This window comes from Myotis daubentonii, chromosome 3 (genome assembly GCF_963259705.1).
Source record: "Myotis daubentonii chromosome 3, mMyoDau2.1, whole genome shotgun sequence".
NCBI lineage: Eukaryota > Metazoa > Chordata > Mammalia > Chiroptera > Vespertilionidae > Myotis > Myotis daubentonii.
The window spans coordinates 202,234,617-202,255,811 of record NC_081842.1 but is presented as its reverse complement, the minus strand read 5'-3'; the positions used below and the strand labels follow the sequence as shown (position 1 = coordinate 202,255,811).

Here is a 21,195-nt window from a genome sequence, read left to right as displayed (position 1 = left end):
GGTGGAAGGATAAAGAGGAGTCAGAGAAGGGGTGGCCAGAGAGGGGAGAGAGATCCAGTGGACCGCCTTATCACAAAGTTTCTAGAAAGGGGTGGCAGGGATAGAAACTCAAAGGAGCAGTCGGGGGACACCTGCAGCAATAGGGACTGAAGTTAGCCTGGGGGTTGCCAAGGACATTTCAAAGAATGAAGGCTTTCCCAGGGGCTCTACATTTTAAGGGTGGAGCCCTCCCGGAGACCAGGGGAACAGGGGCGTGCCCAGATCTGGCTCTATAATTAGCACGACCTCTCCGAACCCCAACCCGTCCCTCCAGGAACTGCAAAGCTGAAGAACGTACTTGGGAGGACTTCACACCTGGCTCTCCGGCCCAGCCCGCTGAAGGCCCGTTTCATCACGCAGCTGTAATGACTCTCCAGGCTGTCACTCTCGTCCGGTGTTGTCAACAATCTGACTAAATCCTTTTGCAAAAGTTTGCAGCATTCGTGCGGGGCTGACTACAGCTCCCAGAGTTCCCGGGCGCTTCCCGGCGTGGATTGGCCGAGCCGCTGGCTCCTGAGGAGGGTGTCGCCACGCCTCCCTAGGAAACAGGCATCTGATTGGCTGCGGCGTGGGGCTTTTGTGTCCCGCCCTCCCCCGGGGACCGCAGCGGGCTGGAGGCGCTGCTGGTGTCAGAGCCCTGCGAAAGCTGGCAGTTCCGCGGCGGGGATGCCGAGCAGCGCGGTGTCCACCGGCAGCCCCTGCCACTGAGGACTTCAGAGGCGCCCCAGGCCGTGAAGACCCGCGCGCCGCGGCCAACCCCCGGCTTCCGAGTCCATTCGCCGCTCCAGAAGCCCGGCGCGAGGAGAGTCCGGCGAGGCAGCGGCCGTTCCTGGACTCTGGGCTTTGGGAGCGTCTGGAGCCCTGAGAGACACCCCGGGTTCTAGAACCTCCCCGGCGGCCCCCGGTCCCGGCTTCCTGCGGGCGTCCGGCCACAAACCCCTCCGGTGCCCGGGTCGGCGGCCAGCCGCGCCTGGGTCCTGGCGCACACCATGATCGTTGCGGACTCTGAATGCCGCACGGAGCTGAAGGGCTACCTGCCGTTCTCCCGGGGCGACGGCGGCGGCGGCGGCGGCAGCAGCCCCGGGGCCGGAGAGGTAAGCAGCGGCCGAGCCGCGCCACTTTTCCCTTGAACCCCGAGCCTCGTCCGAGCTCCGGGCTAGCCTGGGCTGAGCCGGTGCGCAGCCCCCCCCCCCCCATTTCCTCCACCCCCGCCTCGGGAAGGAGGAGTGGAGCGCGTAAACCTGGAGTGGGGTTGCATCAACTGGCAACCTCGACCCTCTTCGCCCCTCCCCTTCCCCCAGGGTTGTGGAGCCCTCCTGGCTCCTCGGACTCCTGGCCAATGAAAGCAGAGCCTCCTCGAGGCTGCCTGGGGTTTGGGCTCTGGTCGGGGGAGTCGTCAAGTCCGGGCAAATCTCCGCCGCAGCGGCCCGACCGCTCCTCCTCCCCGCCCCCCGCCGAAGATGCCCTCCTCCGGGCCGGGGCTGGCGGGCGGGCGGCTCTTTCTAGGTGGGATGCGTTCCCAACCCAGCCCCCCAGCGCGGGGAGCGGGGCCCCTGGGGCTGGCCAACGAAGGTTGACCTGGTCCCCCGCCCCACCTGCACCCCAATTTGGAAGGGGGCGCGGTTGCTTCCGGGCCTTGGCCGGCTACCGGGTACGCGGCCGGCGGCGGCGGCCAAAGCTCCGGGCGGAAGGCGAAAACCCTGGCCGTAGCTCCCAGATCAAGCGCGGATTAGGCTGTGCCCGACGAGGTGGTCTGAGGTCTCCAAAGTTTGTTTCGCGGGGACTCCCTTTGCAGTGAGGCTAGGAATAAGGCTGGGCCTAATCTGACCATTTCGCCTCCCCCATGCCCTCTGCCCCCCCCACCCCCACTCCCCACCCCCCGATAATGGATACCTTATAAAGCACCTATTAGATTCCAGGCTCGGGTTTTGCCTTTTCTCTGAGTCCTCCGGACTAAACTAGCAAAATATGAGCTATACTGTAGTCCCATTTTACAGGAGGGGAAAATTGAGGTCCAGGAGGGAGTATGGAGACGCTTTCTTCTCTAACACCACAGAGTAGCTCTTTTTTTGGCCTGGGTGTCTCTAGGATTTCCGAATGTGCTTGGCACTACAGGGAGTTTTGTTTGTTTCTTTAGTTTCCTGGCCTGGAGAGTGGCACGAGTGTATTACTGCGGTTGGGAGACAGACAATTGCTAGTACTAAATGGTGATCCTGGGAAAATCGCTGGGCTTCTCTGAGCAGCATGGTTTCTGGGGAGGTCCTACCTCCACCAGTGGATGGTTTGTGTCCTGCGTTTTCTGTTACTCTGTTTACCCTTCCCCACCATGGTTTAGGAGTCACACGTGGAGGAATAAAACCACTCTCAGCTGTGTGACTTTGACCAAGACACTCCACTCTGTTTCCTTCTTTGTGAAAAAATGGAAATACAGCCTGGCCGGCATGGCTCAGTGGTTGAGCATCGACCTATGAACCAGGAGGTCACAGTTCGATTCCCAGTCAGGGCACATGCCTGGGTTTCGGGCTCGATCCCCAGTGTGGCGTGTACAAAAGGCAGCCTATCAATGATTCTCTCTCATCACTGGTGTTTCTGTCTCTCTCTCTCCCTTTCCCTTCCTCTCTGAAATAAATAAAAATGTATTTTTTTTTAAAATGTTAATACAGTAAGTCCTCATTTAACATGGTCTATAGGTTCTGTGACTTTATGCAAAACGATGCATAAGGAAACCAACCTTACCATAGGCTAATTGATATAAACAATGTTGAATGAAACAATGTTATTTAAGAACCTGGTGTTATATATATATATATATATATATATATATATATATATATATATATATATATTTTTTTTTTTTTTTTTTAAGATTTTTAATTGATTTTTTAGAGAGAGAAACATCAATGGTTGCTTTCCATATGTGCCCTGACAAAATCAAACCCGCCACCCAGGTATGTGCCCTGACTTGGGAATCAACCGGCAACCTTTCAGTGCACAGGACGATGCTCAACCAACTGAGCCACACCAGCCAGGGCTGTAATAGTTATTAAGAGCGCCTAGCCCGGCCGGAGTGGCTCAGTTGGTTGAGCACATACCTGGGTGGCATGTTCGATCTCAGGTCAGGGCATGTATGGAAGGCAACTGATCCATTTTTCTCTTCCTCTCCCTCTTTGTGAGCATATCCTCAGGTGAGGCTTAGAAATAATAATAATAAAAATCAGAGCACCTGGGCAGAGCTCTGAGTTCATGTACTAGCCCTCCCACTCACTTGCTGTGTGAACTTGGCCAAGTAATCACTTCTCAGATCTGCATCTTCCTCCCATGCAGATTTGATAGTATCTCGGAGGGATTGTTGGGGGAATTGACTGAGGTTACAAAGGCCAAAGCACAATACCTGGAACACAGGAACCTTGTCAAAAATGCTAGCTCCTGTAGAATGTGGCCAGCAAACATTTCTATCTCTCTTCCCCAGGGTGTCTCACAGGGGTGTTTGAGGGTGTCCCTCCTGCCTGAGGTGAGGGTTGGTCCATCCCTCTTCGGGACAATGCCTGGGAAGTGGTCTGGGCCAGCTGTGAGGGAGTGGCCTTTAGATGGAAGCCACAGGTCTGAGAGGGGAACGTGGGTGGTGCCTGAACCCTCTCTACATATTTTCTCTTAAAGAGGACCTTGGGAAGATATCTTCCTTAGAAGACAGCAAGGTCTGAACTTACAAAGCCTGGTAGCCCGAGGTCCAGGGGAAACCCGCATGTATGGTCCCCTCAACCGCCATCACTTCACACACCCTTTCAAGGGGTTTATGCCGGTAGACACTTCACTCTAGTATTGGTAGCATGTGTTCAGAGCCCTGTTAGGCTCAAGAATCACTTCCTCAAACATCATTTCCTCAGGGAAGCCTTTCCTCCCCGACAGGTAAGGCCCCTCTGCATACCCTCTCCCAGTCCCCTTCTCCTTGTAGGAGCTTTGCATCCCAATTACAGTGTGACAGTTGTATAACCAGGCATTTCTTGTCTGTTCCCTTGCTGGGCTAGAAACACTATAGGTCCCATCCCAGCACTGTTCTTAGCACCTCGTAAGTGCGTGTAACTATTTGCCCCTCTTGGCTTAGCTGACCCTGGTGAACCGCACAGGCTTTGAAGTTCGATCTGAGCTGTGCTAGTCTGGAACAGGACTCAGAAAGAGCTTCAGTGAGCTGTCGCTGAAGAAGGGATAATAAGACCTGTTTCCCTGCACATGGTTGGGAGAAATCAGCCAGGTCAGATGTGTAAGGCACTTAGCCTGGTGCCCCGCCCATGGTAAGTTTGAGGCACCACGCACACTCCCCTCCCCCAAGGCTGGTCAGAGGGTGCTTGCGCTATGTATCCCCCTCAGGTGTAAACCCAGGCATGTATCTGAGTTCAGCAGACCACAGCTGCTCACGGGGTCGGGGGTAGGGTGGGGTGGGGTGGAGTAGGCTCTGCCCTTCCCAGCTGGCAGAGTGACTTCGCAGGTGTCTGTAGCTGAGTCCTGGGGGTTGCAAGCTGCGGCTAGGATTCCAGGAATGAAGGCTGGGGCTACTCCAAGAGGCTGATATGGGTGGTGGACAGAACCCCTGGAAGCCAGACTGAGCTGAGAGTAAATCTCAGATCGGCCACTTGTGGAACCTTAATCTTTCCTCAAGTGCAAAATAGAGACCCCACCCCCACACCAGAACTGATGAAGATTAGATGGAAACTGTATACAAGCGCCTAAGCTAATATAACAACTCACATTTAGCAAGCACTTAAATTAGGAGCCAGGCACTGAGCTCTGAGATGATTATCCTCTTTTCACAACTTGCCTGAAACCTTCCCTGTTGAGTGGCCACCCAGAGGGCTGACTGATTAGTGTTCTTGCTGCCCTGAGGGACCCCCTCCCATACTAGCTGTGTTACTTTGGTAGGTCACCTGCCCCTTCTGGTTTCCTTTCTTTAATCTGTAAATGGGGGGGGGGGGGTGTCTTACCTTTATCATGTGTGCTGAAACTGCACTGTCTAATATGGTAGCCCTTAGCCACATGTGGCTATTTAAATTTTGATAATTGTTTTAAAAATTAAAATTCAGTTTTTAGTTGCACTAGTGACATTTCAAATGCTCAGCCCCCATGGCTAGGGGCTACCACCTTTGACATGCAGATAGACTATTCCATCATTGCAGAAAGTTCTGTTGGACTGCTCTGTGCTAGACATTGGGCTTAAGAACAGGGAACTAGTTCCAGTGTGCTCCCTCAAGGTAAGAAACGATGCAGTATGACAGGTGCTGTGCTTGGGGGTACTGGATTTCTGGGGATGTGGGCAGGGAGAAGGAGCTCCTGGATCCTGGTGAACCCCAGATGCAAAGTCTTGGGGCTGTTGAGACCTTGAAAAGTTTAGAGAATGGGAATAGTGTCTGCTGTTGCAGAAACCTGGTTTGGATCCCAACTTTGCTACCCCCTTGGCTGAGTGACTAAAAGTGACTATGTCTCTGAGCCTTACTCCTCAGCTGTGAAATAGGCACCCCAGTAGTAGTAGTACCTGCCTTAAAGTGCATGTGAAATAAATGCTTAGCCAGTGGTAATCACGGTTGTTATCTACCATTATTATTATTGACTTCCTGTCTCAGGGAATAGGCGAGAGCTGATTTGGAGGCATCATCTCTAGGCGTCTCCTGCCCTGTCTGCTTCCTCTGAAGTTCTGGGTGTCAAGGTCAGAGAAGCATTCCTAGCATCAGAGCTCCGGGTTAGAATCTACTTGGTCTTGCCTTCAAAGCTTTGCAATTTCTATTTTCTTTGACTCTCTTAAGGCCCAGAGAGTTTAGGTTACTTTCTCAGAGGCACACAGCAAGTTAGTGGCAGAATTATTCACAAGGGGACTTCCAGGTCCCATGTTCTTTCCTTTGTCCTCTTTCAGAGCCCCAGAGCTCTGCCTCCTTCGGGGGGGTTTTGGCCATCTGAGAAGGGAGGTTCAGTTATAAATCAATTTCTATTGATTTTTAGAGAGAGTGGAAGAGAGAGGGAAAGACAGAGAGAAACATTGATGTGAAAGAAACACATCTATTGGTTGCCTCCTGCATGCACCGGGCCTGGGTCTGGGCCGGAAAGGAGCCTGCAACCAAGGTACGTGTCCTTGACCAGAATCAAACCCGGGACCCTTTGGCTCACAGGCTGATACTCTATTCACTGAGCCAAACTGGCTAGAGCGCACTGGTATTTTTTAAAAGATTTTAAAGGGATTCTAAAGTCCTGCTTGGGTTGAGATGCCATTGTTTGAAAAAACAAGGTTAATGATAGCTGACTTCTATTAAGTGCTTACTGTGATAGAGCTACTGAGGTAAAGGAATTATCTCATTAAATCCTTATGACTACCCAGTAAAAGTAGTTACTATTAGCCCCATTATTTGTTGAGGAAACCGAGGCTCACATAGGTAGATGGTGGAGATGTCATTTGAGCCTAGGCAATTGTCAGAGCCCCTATCTTTTACTGTACTCCATTATCATCATCCTCATCATCAGGGCTAACTTACTACTTAAGACCCACAGGTTCCTTTCCTTGACAGCTCATGGGGCAGATTTTAGAGTGAAATGGGACTCCTAAGGCTGTTCCCTGTACCTTGCTAGCACTCTAGTGGGTCCTCTATCCCCCCAACCCCCAAGTCCCAGTTCCATCCTGCCCTTCCCTACCCCACCTGGCTGTGGTTTCCTCTCTGTCCTCACATCCCCTGAGGGGGAGGCCCTTTTTGTGGAGTCAGCAATTCTTATCTCCCACACAGAGCTGTTAGGCTTTTTCTCTTAGGTGAGGGAGGAGGGGAAGCTGAAACAGGAGTGCTTGGGGCTTCTGCTGGTTTCTATGCTAGACTTGGACCTGCCTGGCCTGGTAGCTCCCAGAAGTGTGGGCTGAAAGGGACCTGAGTAATCAGCCCAACTATCTTTTTTTGTCCCAGCTTAAGGCCCAGAGAGTTTAGGTTACTTTCTCAGAGGCACACAGCAAGTTAGTGGCAGAATTATTCACATCGGAGACTTCCAGGTCCCATGTTCTTTCCTTTGTCCTCTTTCAGAGCCCCAGAGCTCTGCCTCCTATGGGGGGGTTTTGGCCATCTGAGAAGGGAGGTTCAGTTATAATAGTTCTGGACAGGTAGGTCGATTGGTAATGAGTCTGGATTTTAATGAGATGGGGAGAGTTATTTCTGTCCAGTGAAGGTATAACTGCTTCAGGAAAACTCTCTCTCTCTTTTTTTTAAATCCTCACTCGATATTTTTCCATTGATTTTTAGAGAGAGTGAAAGGGAGGGGGAGAGACAGAGAGAGAGAAACTATTGATGTGAGAGACACATCAGTTGGTTGCCTCCCACACGTACCCCGACCAGGGCTGGGGTTTTAGCCTGCATGTAACCTAGGTACATGCCCTTGACGGGAATCATACCCGGGACCCTTCAGTCTGCAGGTCAATGCTCTAGCCACTGAGCTAAACCGAATAGGGCGGGCTGAACTCTTTCTAAGGCCAGTGCTGAGAGCCCCCCTTGCAGATATTAAAACAAATGAATAAGTAAAACATCCTCTGTGAACCTCACCTCTAGGACTAGGAGCAGATTGAGTGAGTACATCATTGGTGGTTTCCAAAGAAGCTCCAATACATGCATGTCAGAAGCGCTGCTGCTGTCAGCCATGCATGCCCTGTCCTGATTCTCTTGAAGCCTCTGTGCTTTCTTTGTGTTCTTAATTCATAGGCTAGTGTGAATGATGACCTGGCCCCGCTCTCCACAAAATGTGATCTGGTAGTAGGGAGGCCTAATTCAGACAAGTAGAAGACAATGTTTTCAGAAGCAAAAGCACTGGGAATTGTGGGATCACAGATGAGGGTCTGAAGTTTCCCAGGCCCTGGAAGACTGTAAACGCTCTGCAAAAGGAATGACTAGTGGGAGAACAGTGGGCCTGAGTCACTAATTTATCTCAAAGGCTAAGGGAGGTGGAGGCAGAGTTTTAAGCCAGTTGATCAGTTTTGCACATAAAGTTTACTCTGGCTGTAGAAAGATTGCCCTCTTTAGAAACCACTAAGGTCACGTACTCACTAAATCTGCTCCTACTCCTAGAGTTGGTGCTCAGGGGGCATATTTTATTTATTTTTGTTAATTTGGTAGAGGAATGGGTAGGATAGGGCAGGGAGACCATTGGTGAAGCTGTGGTTGGTAGTCCAGACAAGAGATGGTAGTGGTCTGTGAGGTGGTGATGATGGGAGGGATGAAGAAATGACAATTGGAGAGAGACTGCAGCTGCATCATAGGGATCTAGGGTACTTGGTAACCTGGCTTCAGGATGTAAATGAGGGGGTTCTTGTATGGGTTCTCCAGGGCTGCCAAGCAGGTGGTCTCCTGGAGATGTGCAGTATGGTGGCTGTGTATTTCCCTTTCCCAGGCCCTCCCTACTCAGTACGGGGCTCCCGACTCCCTGCCCAGTTTCTGAAGAGCTAAGCCCTCTCTCTTGTTTGTTCTCTCTCCACCCACCAAACAGGTGTATATCTCCCAAATGACTCCTCTATGCAGGCTGCACCAGAAAGGAGGTTTTCCAAGTTCAATGTGGCCCCTTGGGTAGGAGGAGAAGACTAGAGAGAGAACATTCCTTTTAGTCCTCCCCTTTACCTCCAACTAACCATGATGTGTTTCCTTCTAGGAGCAGAGGATGAGGTGGGCTCGGGGAGGCCCTCGAGGACCCAGCGCCTTCATCCCAGTGGAGGAGGTAAGCTTGGAAGGGGTTAGGAATTGTTGGTCGCTGGGAAGAAGGGACATGGAACACTGGGTTGGTGAGGAGGGTCTTTTCCTGTCACTTGAAATAGCAGTTTTGAAACTATCCCTTCAGGTTCTTGACTCATTTAATGTACAGAACAGCTCTAGGAAGCACGCAAATTCACCCCATTTTGCTGGGAAGAAACAGGCTCAAAGAGATAAAGTGGTAATAACACAACTAGGTAACGAACAAACTTTTGATCCCCAGAACAAGGCCTGCTTTTCCTCAAGAAGATAGAACCATCTGTGTTTATCTTTTCACTCTTGACTGTGCATATATTAAAGTTTTATTTTACTTCATAAGTATATGTTCATTATAAACATTTTCCCCAATGTTTCAGAATCTCCTTCTCCCCTGAGAAGTAATCAGTGTTGCCTAACCATTTGCCATTGTTTTCTGGCGGGTTTTGTTGTTTTTGTTTTTTTGTTTTTTTCATGCAGAACCAAGGTCATAGTTTACAGCATGTTTTTTGGGGGAGTTTATTATTTTGTTCTGTTTTCTCATTTAATATAACAGAGACTCCTTTCATTTACTGAGTCAGATCATTCATCATTGTTTTTAACAGATAGCTATTGGATGATTAATCTGTGTCAGATACTGTCCGGGGTGCTGGGAATACCACAGATAACAAGACAGACAAAAGTCCTTGCCATCATGGAACTGACATTCTAGTGTGGAGTTGGTGTATGGGGGTGCCTTCAGAGCACATGCACAGAACATTTTTTAAATAATAGTTTTCTTCTTTTTCTTTGGAAACAACTGTTTGTTTCCTTGTCCTCTTTTCTCTCCTAAACGTGTAGGCCAAGTAGTTAATAAACTATTAACAAATGTCTTAGCCCCCAGTTCCCTCCACCCTTTGTAAATGGAAAATAAACAACCACTAGCTGATTATTCATGTCTGCAGCCCAGAATTTGAAGCTCAAGTGTTGTTCTTGTATTTTATATTTTCATTTAGAAATAACCACTCCTGCCCTAGCCGGCTTGGCTTAATGGATAGAGTGTTGGCCTGCAGACTGAGGGGTCCCGGGTCCAATTCTGGTCAAGGGCACATGACTGGGTTGTGGGCTTGATCCCCACTGAGGGGTGTGCAGGAGACAGCTGACCAATGGTTGTCATCACTGATGTTTCTATCTCTCTCTCCCTCTCCATTTCTCTTTGAAATCAATAAACATATTTTTTTAGAAAAAGAAAGAACCCCTCCTCTTTTATAATAAAGAAAAGAACTAGGCTTTGGGGTTAATCTGGATTTGAATCCTGGTTTTGTCTTTTACTAGATCTGTAACCTTGAGCAAGGAATGAAACCTCTCTGGGCCTTGATTTCTTCATCTGTCAATGGGGGGAAAGTAGTATTTACCTCACAAGATAATTGGGAAAATTCAATGAGATAATGCAAGGGATGCTCTAAACTCAGCCCTGGCATGGAGATAGCACTTGGGAAGTGTGAACTATTTTGCACCCACTTCCCATGGCTGTACGTTTTGCACTGTTAAAACAGAAGCTCCATGAAGGCCAGAGAAAACCATATTTTCATCTCTGTGCCTGAGTTTTTCTATCTAAAAATAGAGAATAGAATTATCTCATACTTGTAAGAATTAAATGATTAAATACATATAAAGTGCTCAAACAGTGCTTGGCAAATTGTAAGCATTATAAAAGTATTGGTTATTATATAAGGTATCTGGTAAGTATTTGATCACTTAATGAATTATATTTTACTCTCTTATTCTCTTGGGGCATGGTTGTTTTCAGTTTCTTGCTATTATAATCCCACTGTAATGAATGTGTTGGTCTCTTTGGGGGGAAGGATGGGAGGGGAACCCATCCTCTCCTCACCTTTGCTTGGCAGGTCCTACGGGAGGGAGCTGAGAGCCTCGAGCAGAACCTGGGGCTGGAGGCACTGATGTCCTGTGGGCGTGTGGACAACCTGGCAGTGGTGATGGGCCTGCACCCCGACTACCTTAGCAGATTCTGGCGCCTGCACTACCTACTGCTGCACACAGATGGGCCCCTGGCCAGCTCCTGGCGCCACTACATTGCCATCATGGTGAGCCTGTCTGACCCTGACTCTCTTAGGCGGGGTCCTCAAACTACGGCCCGCGGGCCACATGCAAATATAAATATTGTATTTGTTCCCGTTTTGGTTTTTTACTTCAAATTAAGATATGGGCAGTGTGCATAGTAATTTGTTCATAGTTCTTTTTTAAACTATAGTCCAGCCCTCCAACGGTCTGAGGGACAGTGAGCTGGCCCCCTGTTTAAAAAGTTTGAGGACCCCTGCTCTTAGGGGTGGCCACATGGCGGGGGGTTCAGTCTGCAAATCTCTTTGCTGGGGACTTTCTGAACTGATTCCATAGATGAGGAGGAGAGAGGAAAGCCCTGGCTTTATTTGACTATAGAATTTTAGAAAAGAGGCATTTTTAGTGCCTGCTCTACAGCTTGGGAAACTGAGGCATAAAGGAGTAAATGACCTGCCCAAGGTCACAACAAGCCAGTGGCAAATTTAAAATCTAAATTTCCTGCCTCTCAGGCAACAGTGAGGTCTATGCTGTCACCTTCCATAGGCTACTCACCCTGAGGAGGGCACAGAAAGAATAGCATGACCTAAGCTCACGCTGCTGTATGTGCCCTTACCTCCATAGGCTGCTGCCCGCCACCAGTGTTCCTACCTGGTGGGCTCCCACATGGCCGAGTTTCTGCAGACTGGCGGTGACCCTGACTGGCTGCTTGGCCTCCACCGTGCCCCTAAGAAGCTGCGTAAGCTTAATGAGATCAACAAGTTGCTGGCACATCGCCCATGGCTCATCACCAAGGAGCATATCCAGGTACAGTGGGTAGAGAGGCAGGTCCCCCAGGCGGCACAGGGGCCGGGCTGGGGTATGGCCGCTAGCCCAGGGGCAGGCACTGAGCAAGTCTGGCCTTCTTTCCTCTCCAGGCCTTGCTGAAGACGGGTGAGCATAGCTGGTCCCTGGCTGAGCTCATCCAGGCCCTGGTCCTGCTCACCCACTGTCACTCACTGGCCTCCTTCGTGTTTGGCTGTGGCATCCTCCCTGAGGGGGACCCGGAGGGCAGCCCTGTACCCCAGGCACCTTCACCCCCCAGCGAGCAAAGCAGCCCCCCCAGCAGAGACTCATTGAACAATTCTGGGGTAAGTCACTGGCCCGGGTTTGGGTGGGAGAGGAAGCTGGCATGGCCTGTCATCCCTGGACAGAAGCCACTGCCTCACTACCTCACAGTGATAAGCCTTAGAAAAGTTATCTGACTTTGAAGTTCCATTTCCTCATCTATAAAATGGGGATAAAGACCACTACTTCATAATGAGTTGTGAGGACTAAATGAAATAACCATGTGACTGGCCCCTCAACATGTAGCTCCATAGACTAAAAGTCTCCTGGGTTTTACCACTTTCAAAATACAAAGTTTGCTTCTTATTTTGTAAAGTGGCCTTGCTTGTTTTAATACGAAAATACAGGTATTTTAAAAGTCCCTTACCTGTGAGGGTAGTTGATGCTCAGAGAAGACATGTCTGTTCTGTAGTTTTGTGTTTTTTAAATTATTGCTTGATTTGAGACACAGAGAGAAACATTGATTTGTTGTTTCACTTATTTATGCATTCATTGGTTGATTCTTGTATGTACCCTGACCAGGGGTCAAACCCACAACCTTGGTGTATCAGGGTGATGCTCTAACCAAATGAGCTACCTGAGCCAGGGCTGATTCTGTAGCTTCTTAAACTTCACTTGGGGAAGCACAGACCAAGAGCTGCCCGTTCAGAAAGGCCTGGCATGTGGGAAAGATGTGTGGAATTTCTTGGGGTGGCCGAGAGAGGAGTAGATGGTCATCTTTGGGTCCCCCCTGCAGGGCTTCGAGGCTGCCCGAGACGTGGAGGCTTTGATGGAACGCATGAGGCAGCTGCAGGAGAACCTATTGCGGGATGAGGGAGCGTCTCAGGAAGAGATGGAGAGCCGCTTTGAGCTGGAGAAGTCGGAGAGCTTGCTGGTGACCCCCTCGGGTACGGGATCACAGGCGTCCAGGTTCCAGGGCCTGCCCCCTTCTTCTGTTGAGGAGTAGGCACCTCTATGTACTGCATCTCTTGTATTTTGGGGTCAGACCTGAGTTTGAATCTGGCCTGTGTTAGCCTTTCTGTCAGAGTGACCACTAATAAATCAACTTCCTGCCTCGGGGCCTGTCTCCTCACGCAGAAAGGACTGATGTGTAGGGTAAATGGAACAAGAAAAGCAAAGCTCTTTACACAGAGCCTGACCCATGATGAGTGGCTCCATAAATAACTCCTACTGCTATGACTGTTATTATTACTGGGAACCTCAACCCTGGGCCTGATTCGCCTCCTCCCGCAGGAATCCTGGTTCCACTCGCTGTAGGGAGGGGCTTTCTCTGGCCTTACACTCTGCGTTGCCAGGTCCCACAGTGAGGATTACTCAGGACTGAAGATCTCTGTGCTCCATGCCTTGGCCTCACTGTGATCTCTTTCTGATATTCTCAGCTGACATTCTGGAGTCCTCTCCACACCCAGACATGCTGTGCTTTGTAGAAGACCCCACTTTTGGATATGAGGACTTCACCCGGCGAGGGACGCAGGCGCCCCCTACCTTCCGTGCCCAGGTGGGCTTTCCCCACTGAACTTGGCATTGCTCCTGATTTACAATCAAGGGGTGGATGATTTGAGTGATTAGAGTTGGGTACCTTCTCTCCCTCAAGATTCCTTGAGGGAAGTGGGAGACCCTGGATCATGAAGGGACCCATCTGTGCCCTAAGTGCATCCCTCTTGGCTTCTCAGGCCCAGACTAAGCAGTAGATTAGATTTGTGGGGTGGGGAGGTGTGCTCTAGAGGATGGGGGTCTCTCTGCCCAGCCTTGAGCCATTTATTGATCCCTTCCCACGTTTCTCAGGATTATACCTGGGAAGACCATGGCTACTCCCTGATCCAGAGGCTTTACCCGGAGGGTGGGCAGCTGCTCGATGAGAAGTTCCAGGCAGCCTACAGCCTCACCTACAACACCATGGCCATGCACAGCGGAGTGGACACCTCCATGCTCCGCAGGGCCATCTGGAACTACATCCACTGCGTCTTTGGCATCAGGTAAGCACAGGTCTCCTCATCCAGGATGTGTGTGCACTGCAAGTCCTCAGTCTGCACTTACAGTGGTTTCCTTTTTTGTTTTTTTCTTTTCCTTTCTTCCTGCCTATGCTATTTTTCAAAGCAAATTTTTTTCTTTGCTGATTACAAAAGATAATAAATATGCTTACTGTTTGAACCTCATAAATGAAACACTTTAATCCCACTCCATAGAGATAACTATCCTATATAATAAAGAGGGAATATGCAAATTGGCTGTCACTCTGCCACAAAGATGGCTGCGCCCATAGCAGAGGTGGGGTTTCCATAACGCAAGATAGCTGCACCCTGGGACTCAGAGAGGCAGAGCCCCTGGGGACAGGACTGAGAGCCGCCATAACTGCTCTCTCCGGCCCACCCTGCTGATCCTGTGCGACCCGCCCCGCCCAAGCCCTGCACAGAGGCATTTGCCGGATAGCCTCAGGCAAAGGCTAGATTAGCACCTCCCTAGAGGACAGAAGTTCTCTCACTGCTGACACAGCTGATTCTCATAGCCACTTGGCCTGGAGGTCAAACCCTCCCTGGAATTAGCTACAACAATCAAGATTTATCTATAAGACTGCGAACAAAGACCACTAGGGGGTGCACCAAAGAAGCATAACAAAATGCGGAGACAAAGAAACAGGACAAAATTGTCAATGGAAGAAATAGAGTTCAGAACCACACTTTTAAGGTCTCTCAAGAACTGTTTAGAAGCTGCCGATAAACTTAATGAGATCTACACGAAAACTAATAAGACCCTCGATCTTATATTGGGGAACCAACTAGAAATTAAGCACACACGGTCTGAAATAACGAATATTAAACAGACGCCCGACAGCAGACCAGAGGAGCGCAAGAATCAAGTCAATGATTTGAATTGCGAGGAAGCAAAAAACATCCAACCGGAAAAGCAAAATGAAAAAAGAATCCAAAAATGCGAGGATAGTGTAAGGAGCCTCTGGGACAGCTTCAAGCGTACCAACATCAGAATTATAGGGGTGCCAGAAGATGAGAGAGACCAAGATATTGAAAACCTATTTGAAGAAATAATGACAGAAAACTTCCCCCACCTGGTGAAAGAAATGGACTTACAGGTCCAAGAAGCGCAGAGAACCCCAAACAAAAGGAATCCAAAGAGGACCACACCAAGACACATCATAATTAAAATGCCAAGAGCAAAAGATAAAGAGAGAATCTTAAAAACAGCAAGAGAAAGAAACTCAGTTACCTACAAGGGAATACCCATACGACTGTCAGCTGATTTCTCAACAGAAACTTTGCAGGCCAGAAGGGAGTGGCAAGAAATATTCAAAGTGATGAATACCAAGAACCTACAACCAAGATTACTTTATCCAGCAAAGCTATCATTCAGAATTGAAGGTCAGATAAAGAGCTTCACAGATAAGGAAAAGCTAAAGGAGTTCATCACCACCAAACCAGGATTATATGAAATGCTGAAAGGTATCCTTTAAGAAGAGGAAGAGGAAGAAAAAGGTAAAGATACAAATTATGAACAACAAATATGCATCTATCAACAAGTGAATCTAAGAATCAAGTGAATAAATAATCTGATGAACAGAATGAACTGTTGATTATAATAGAATCAGGGTCATAGAAAGGGAATGGACTGACTATTCTTGGGGGGGAAAGGGGTGTGGGAGATGTGGGAAGAGACTGGACAAAAATCGTGCACCTATGGATGAGGACAGTGGGTGGGGAGTGAGGGCGGAGGGTGGGGCGGGAACTGGGAGGAGGGGAGTTATGGGGGGAAAAAAAAAGGAACAAATGTAATAATCTGAACAATAAAGATTTAATTAAAAAAAAATAAATAAAAATCAATGGGAAAAAAAAAAAAATAGCTGCACCCACAGCTGAGGCCGAGCTCCTGTAATGAGCCTTAACGAGTAATCAGCAGGGACCTGAGGTTGCGTGCCCTCCCCCTCCCCCCCCCCCCGCCCCCGTGGGGCTTGACAGGGGACCTCAGGCCACGCCCCCCACCTGGCAGGGCTTGACAGGGGACCTCAAGGCATGCCCCTGCCCAGCGGGGCTTGACAAGGGTGGGACTGGCCGGGTCTGGATCTAGCCCAATGGGGTGGGGGTGGGGGGCAGCCAGGTCTGGGTCTCCGCGATTTTGAGGCACACGTGGGTGGGCGGGGACAACTCTGGGTCCCGTGGTGCGCCTCAGACTCTGACAGGAGGAAGATTTTCATATACATTTTACTAATTTTCTTTCATCTCTGACACTTCTATTTTAGAGAAAGGGCAAATGCAATATTAAAATATTGCCTCTAATTAATCCCCCCTTTTTATATATTTTTATTGATTTTAGAGAGGAAGGGAGAGGGATAGAGATAGAAACATCAATGATGAGAGAGAATCATTGATCGGCTGCCTCCTGCACACCCCCCACTGGGGATCGAGCTCACTACTCAGGCATGTGCCCCTGGCCAGAATCGAACCTGGGACCCTTCAGTCCTCAGGCCGATGATCTATCCACTGAGCCAGACTGGCCAGGGCTTAATCCCCCTTTTAATGTGGCGCGGCCGCGCGCGCCGCGTGCGTGTGTGTGTGTGTGTGTGTGTGTGTGTGTGTATAATCAGAGAGAGAGAGAGAAATACCAATGAGGAGAGAGAATCATTGATTGGCTGCCTCCTGCATGTCCCACACTGACCAGGAATCAAACCGTGACCTCCTGGGTCATAGGTCGATGCTCATCACTGATCCACACAGGCGGGGCTGTGACATTTTTCTATATTGCTTCTTTTCTTTCTTATGTAGTTGCTTTTGTATAGTTGAAATTATCATGGTTATTTCATTTTAAACATATATATATAGTTGATGTTTGTAAAGAGATACAGCCTGATTTTTAGAAAATTTAGAAAACCGATAACAAAAAGAAGAAAATAAAAACTATCCATGATAACCATCCTTTCTTCTTCTTGTCAAGTATTTCCTTCCTGTTTTCCATGCACAAATAACCAAAAAATATGTACAATTTTATGAAAACAATATCTTCTTGCGTGTGTCACTATTTTACTTACGCAAACATAAGCATATTTTAGTGAACCATGATTCTTTTCTTGCTTTTCTCATTTAACAGTTTAGTTCAAGCATCAAAAAAATCCCCCAATTTTTAAAAGGGTATAAATGTAAATTTCTATGTATTCCTAACTGTTAATCATATTTCACTGGGTGGGTTGAGTTGTACTTAATTGGCTGCCATCCCACTCGTCATTGTTAGGTTTCTAACTCAGAGGAGACCAAGGATAGATAGGCACAGGCTAGTTCCTGCCCAGCTCTCAGGTCCAGGATCCTCAATTCTCCAACACAGTCCTTGATCTGATACCTTTATCTACTGAATCTGTCTTCCAGTTTTTAACCAGTCTTCCCCATCCACACTGATTTGAGATGACTCACTGGCTCACAGGACTGGCGAATGATAAAGTAGCTTCTAGACTGGTCACCAACTTGCTCTTTGACTTGAACAACTTAATTGTCTTCTCCAGACCTTAGTTTGCCCATCTCTAAAATGAGTGCCATCTCCTTTTTGCCATTTCCACCTTCCTTCTCCAGGGTAAATACTTGCACTCACCTCCTGTCCCATCTTCCAAGGCCTTTACTGTAAAGTAGTAAATGTGACTTTGGAGCCAGGTAGAGCTCACTTGGAATCCCATTCCCAGCTGTGTGACCTGGGACAAGTGATTTTACTTCTCTGAATCTCAGTTTCATCTACAAAATGAGGCTGATGAATACAGTATATTGTATGTAATAGTTTTGTATACAGTAGTGTACAATAGTTTTAAGGATTCCTTGAGTATATGTTCACATGGTACATACATAGTTGATACCAAATAAAGCATGCTTATTCTCTATTCATTCCTTGGTCTGTGACATATGACATCAGCTATTTTTCTAAGAGGAACCAAGCTTCTAGTTGCTTCCTCCCTTCTGCCTTTCTTGCTACTCTCTGTTCCTTCTTTTACAGGGTGGGGCTGGAAGAGAGGAGCTAGTTCTGAAGCTGAGTGATGCTGTTGTTTCTTTTCATCTAGGTATGATGACTATGACTATGGGGAGGTGAACCAGCTCCTGGAGCGGAACCTCAAGGTCTATATCAAGACAGTGGCCTGCTACCCAGAGAAGACCACCCAGAGAATGTACAGACTCTTCTGGAGGCACTTCCGCCACTCAGAGAAGGTACAGGGGCCGGGTGGAACTGGATAAGCCTGGCCAGTGGAGAGGGCAAGGGGTCAGGGCCCAATAAGGTACGCCAGACTGAGTCTGTACTGCCAGCTCAGATACTATTGTACTGGGTTTAAGTACTACTCCACGAAGTGATTTCAGACTCCACTGATTCACCTATACGATGGGAATGTGCTTTGCAGGGTCCTCCATGGCAGCCAGGAGGATCTGAGTTGAAACCATAACCCATCAGTAGCAGTATAACCTTGGGCAAGTCACTCTGCCTCCTCAAGCTTTTTTATTTTGACAATGGGAATAAATATTACCTGCATTTCGATTGCTGGGAGGATGAAATGGGAAAATGAATGTAAATCTCCAATTCCAAACAGGTGCTCAGTGGTAGCTCTTAGTTTAGCTTTGGGGATAAAGAGATTAGTCACAACAAAGATGAATATGCTTGAAATTCCTGAGCAGTCCTTGCCCCAAATCGCTCAGAGCCGTAGGAAATAGAAGGATGAGATGAGTGGTCAGGGATGGTGGCGATGTGGGAGGGATGGGGATGGCGAGGACTGACATCATTTACTGACAAGCCCTCCTCTGTGCCCCAGGTCCACGTGAACTTGCTGCTCCTGGAGGCCCGCATGCAAGCTGCCCTGCTCTATGCCCTCCGTGCCATCACCCGCTACATGACCTGACTCCCACACAGGACCCGGGCCCGGAGCAGCTAACTCTCGGGGCATCCTCTCTGCAGGAACTTTTCTGTCTGGAGACAGACCCAATCCTTTCTGTCCCAGGCCCACCCACCACACTCAGGGGGTGGGCTTTTGTGTGAGGTGCAGCCCCCCACCCACACCCTACATTTTCTCACTGGAATGGACAGGATCTCTGGGATCTCAGCTTTGGCCCTGGGAGCTGGAAGAGGACTAGCAGATCCCCAGGGGCCATGCCCTCTTCCTGCCCCTGAACCCAGAGTCAGAAGGCACAGGAAGTAAAATGGGCTGAGTTCGGATTTATGTACCTCCAGGTGGGGCCCACCACAAGTACTGTGGCCTTCCTGGACTAGGACGGTCCCCGGCTGGCCCCTGAGGGAGAGGGGCAAACACCTGCAGGGACTGACACTCCAAGCAGCTTTCCTTTTCCTCCATCATTCCCATTTCATTACCTCTCACCTGCCATTAACCCATCAATGTGAAAGTCGGGGTCACAGCTGGTCTGTGCATCCAGCTCCCCAAAAACCTGTTCAGTTGGGCAGCCTGAAGGCCCTTTGTTTCCTCATTGCCCCAATCCTATTTCATTTCCTTTGACCTCCTCTGACCTCCCCGCCTTTCTCCCACACCTGGTGGTGTGAGGCCCCAGAAGAGAGACCAAGCACATCAAAAAAGCTGATGATCTCTAGAGAATTTGAGTAGCTTTGTGGGTCACTTTGCCTTTTGAAGTGTAGGGAGTATTAGATTATAAATTCTCTGTATTTTGGTCCTTTATGGATGAAGTCCAAACCTCTCCAGGGCCTCACCTTTAGAGCCACAGTCAATGGCTGTGAGGCGGAGGACGACGGGGCAATCTTCTCCCCAGAGCTTGCGCCTCTCCTGTCTCCTGAGCTCTGCTGCAGATATTTGCCAAAAACATGATCCTTTCTAGGTGGCACATGGCCCAGTGGGAGAGATGGGAGACCCCAGGGTTGTTTGGGCCCTGCCACTGGCCGGGTGACCATGGCTATGTTGCCAAACCTCCTTAACCCCGATTTCCTGGGTTTCAGACTAAGGGGAGGGGATACTTTTCATGCCTGAGTCTTCACTCTGGGTGTCTCAGGCCAACCTGCCAGCAGTGAACTGCAAATCGTGCAGGATTTTGAAGGCCTCCGGGCACTCCCACTCTTGCAGTCAGTCTTCTGGCTGCCTTCCAAGGACCACCCAGATTCTGTCCCCTCTCCTCAGTTTTAGGTGGATCACTTGGAGGCAGAAGCAGCCACGGACTGACCCCAGGCACTTTCTATAGCAAACAAGCTGTGAATTACGACTTCCCCTGCCCTTCTTCCGGCCATATGTGCCTCCTCTCTGACCAGTTTGGAGGTGACTGAAGAAAGGCAAGGGCCAGATGCTGCTTGCTTCTGACCCTCCTCCCTGGGGTGGGGCAGGAAAGGAGCCTGGTCAGTGTGCCACATTTCATACCCATGCAGGCATGGGGAAGCGACTGGCACCCTCAGACCTCACAGCCCTCCCTGCAGTGAAGCTGGGCAGGAGGGAAGAGGCCTCAGCCTGGGTTTAGAGTCGAGAGAGGACAGGATGACTCTGTAAATGTTCTGTGGGTGGATAGGGAGAGGTATTCAGTGTTCAAGTGCACACGTCTTTGGCTTTGTTACCAGTTCTGTATGATGAGAAATAAAAGTTCACCGAGGTTTTGTTTTGTACTGCTTGTTAATGGACTATTTTTCTATTTCCTAAGGGTCATGGTTCACCTCTTAGCAGGAAGCTGTGATTGCGTCATGGACTTGACCTGCTAGCCCCAACCCTACTGGGCACTTGTGCCCAGTGACTGCAGGGTTGGGAGTGGTTGGCATTGAAACTTCTGTACCTTCGGTATCCAGTCCTTTCACCCATTTGTAGCGGGCCAGGCACTATGGAAATATAATGGGCATGTGTTTTTTTCACCAAGCCTGGCCCTTGACTTGGTACTTGGAGGCCATTTCTCTGAATATGCAAGGGAATTGGGACAGAGGTAAAGTGACATTGCTGAGACCACGTAGCTAGGAAGTGGTAAAGCTCGATTCCACCTGGGGTCTGCCTGACCCTAAGGCCCGGGCATTTAATCTTCCTATCTTCTCCACTATTAGGCTCCCCCTGTGGCAGAGGCAGGCTGTTTGAGAATCTCTGGGGGCTCCCCTTCTGTCCCCTGCCCCACCACATTATGCTTATCTGCTTCTCATCCTTCCTTCTCTGGCACCAAGGAGATAGAACTAGGCACAAGGAGTTAGATGTGACTCTCCCTAACCCCAGGTTATGCCAGTGCCATTTAGTAGCTTTATGACCTTGGTCAAGCTTTTGAACTCTGGGCACCAGGAACTTCAGTAAGCTTAGGATAATCACATCATGACTAAG

At 49.2% G+C, this 21,195-nt stretch overlaps 1 protein-coding gene across 4 annotated transcripts; it reads left to right on the top strand.

The window, feature by feature from the left end:
• Positions 1-570: 570 nt before the first annotated feature.
• SESN2 (sestrin 2) lies at positions 571-20,507 on the top strand. Of its 4 annotated transcripts, none has more exons than XM_059690556.1 (10): positions 589-1,133; positions 8,692-8,757; positions 10,610-10,849; positions 11,445-11,627; positions 11,738-11,950; positions 12,664-12,814; positions 13,307-13,425; positions 13,713-13,903; positions 17,971-18,115; positions 18,709-20,507. In XM_059690556.1, the coding sequence occupies exons 1-10, from the start codon at positions 1,029-1,031 to the stop codon at positions 18,793-18,795; spliced, it is 1,500 nt and encodes a 499-aa protein (XP_059546539.1). In that variant the 5' UTR covers positions 589-1,028; the 3' UTR covers positions 18,796-20,507. The 4 variants fall into 4 exon arrangements, with proteins under 4 accessions (XP_059546542.1, XP_059546543.1, XP_059546539.1 ...); XM_059690557.1 differs by having other exon boundaries at positions 605-1,133; positions 10,652-10,849; XM_059690559.1 differs by lacking the exon at positions 18,709-20,507 and having other exon boundaries at positions 571-1,133; positions 17,907-18,041.
• Positions 20,508-21,195: the final 688 nt, after the last annotated feature.

Bases quoted from the DNA above. Each gene is read 5' to 3' on its own strand.
- SESN2 (XM_059690556.1), top strand. From the start codon at position 1,029: ATGATCGTTGCGGACTCTGAATGCCGCACGGAGCTGAAGGGCTACCTG. The intron at 10,850-11,444 runs GTGAGCCTGTCT...TTACCTCCATAG, and splicing joins GCCACTACATTGCCATCATG to GCTGCTGCCCGCCACCAGTG. The intron at 11,951-12,663 runs GTAAGTCACTGG...TCCCCCCTGCAG, and splicing joins ACTCATTGAACAATTCTGGG to GGCTTCGAGGCTGCCCGAGA.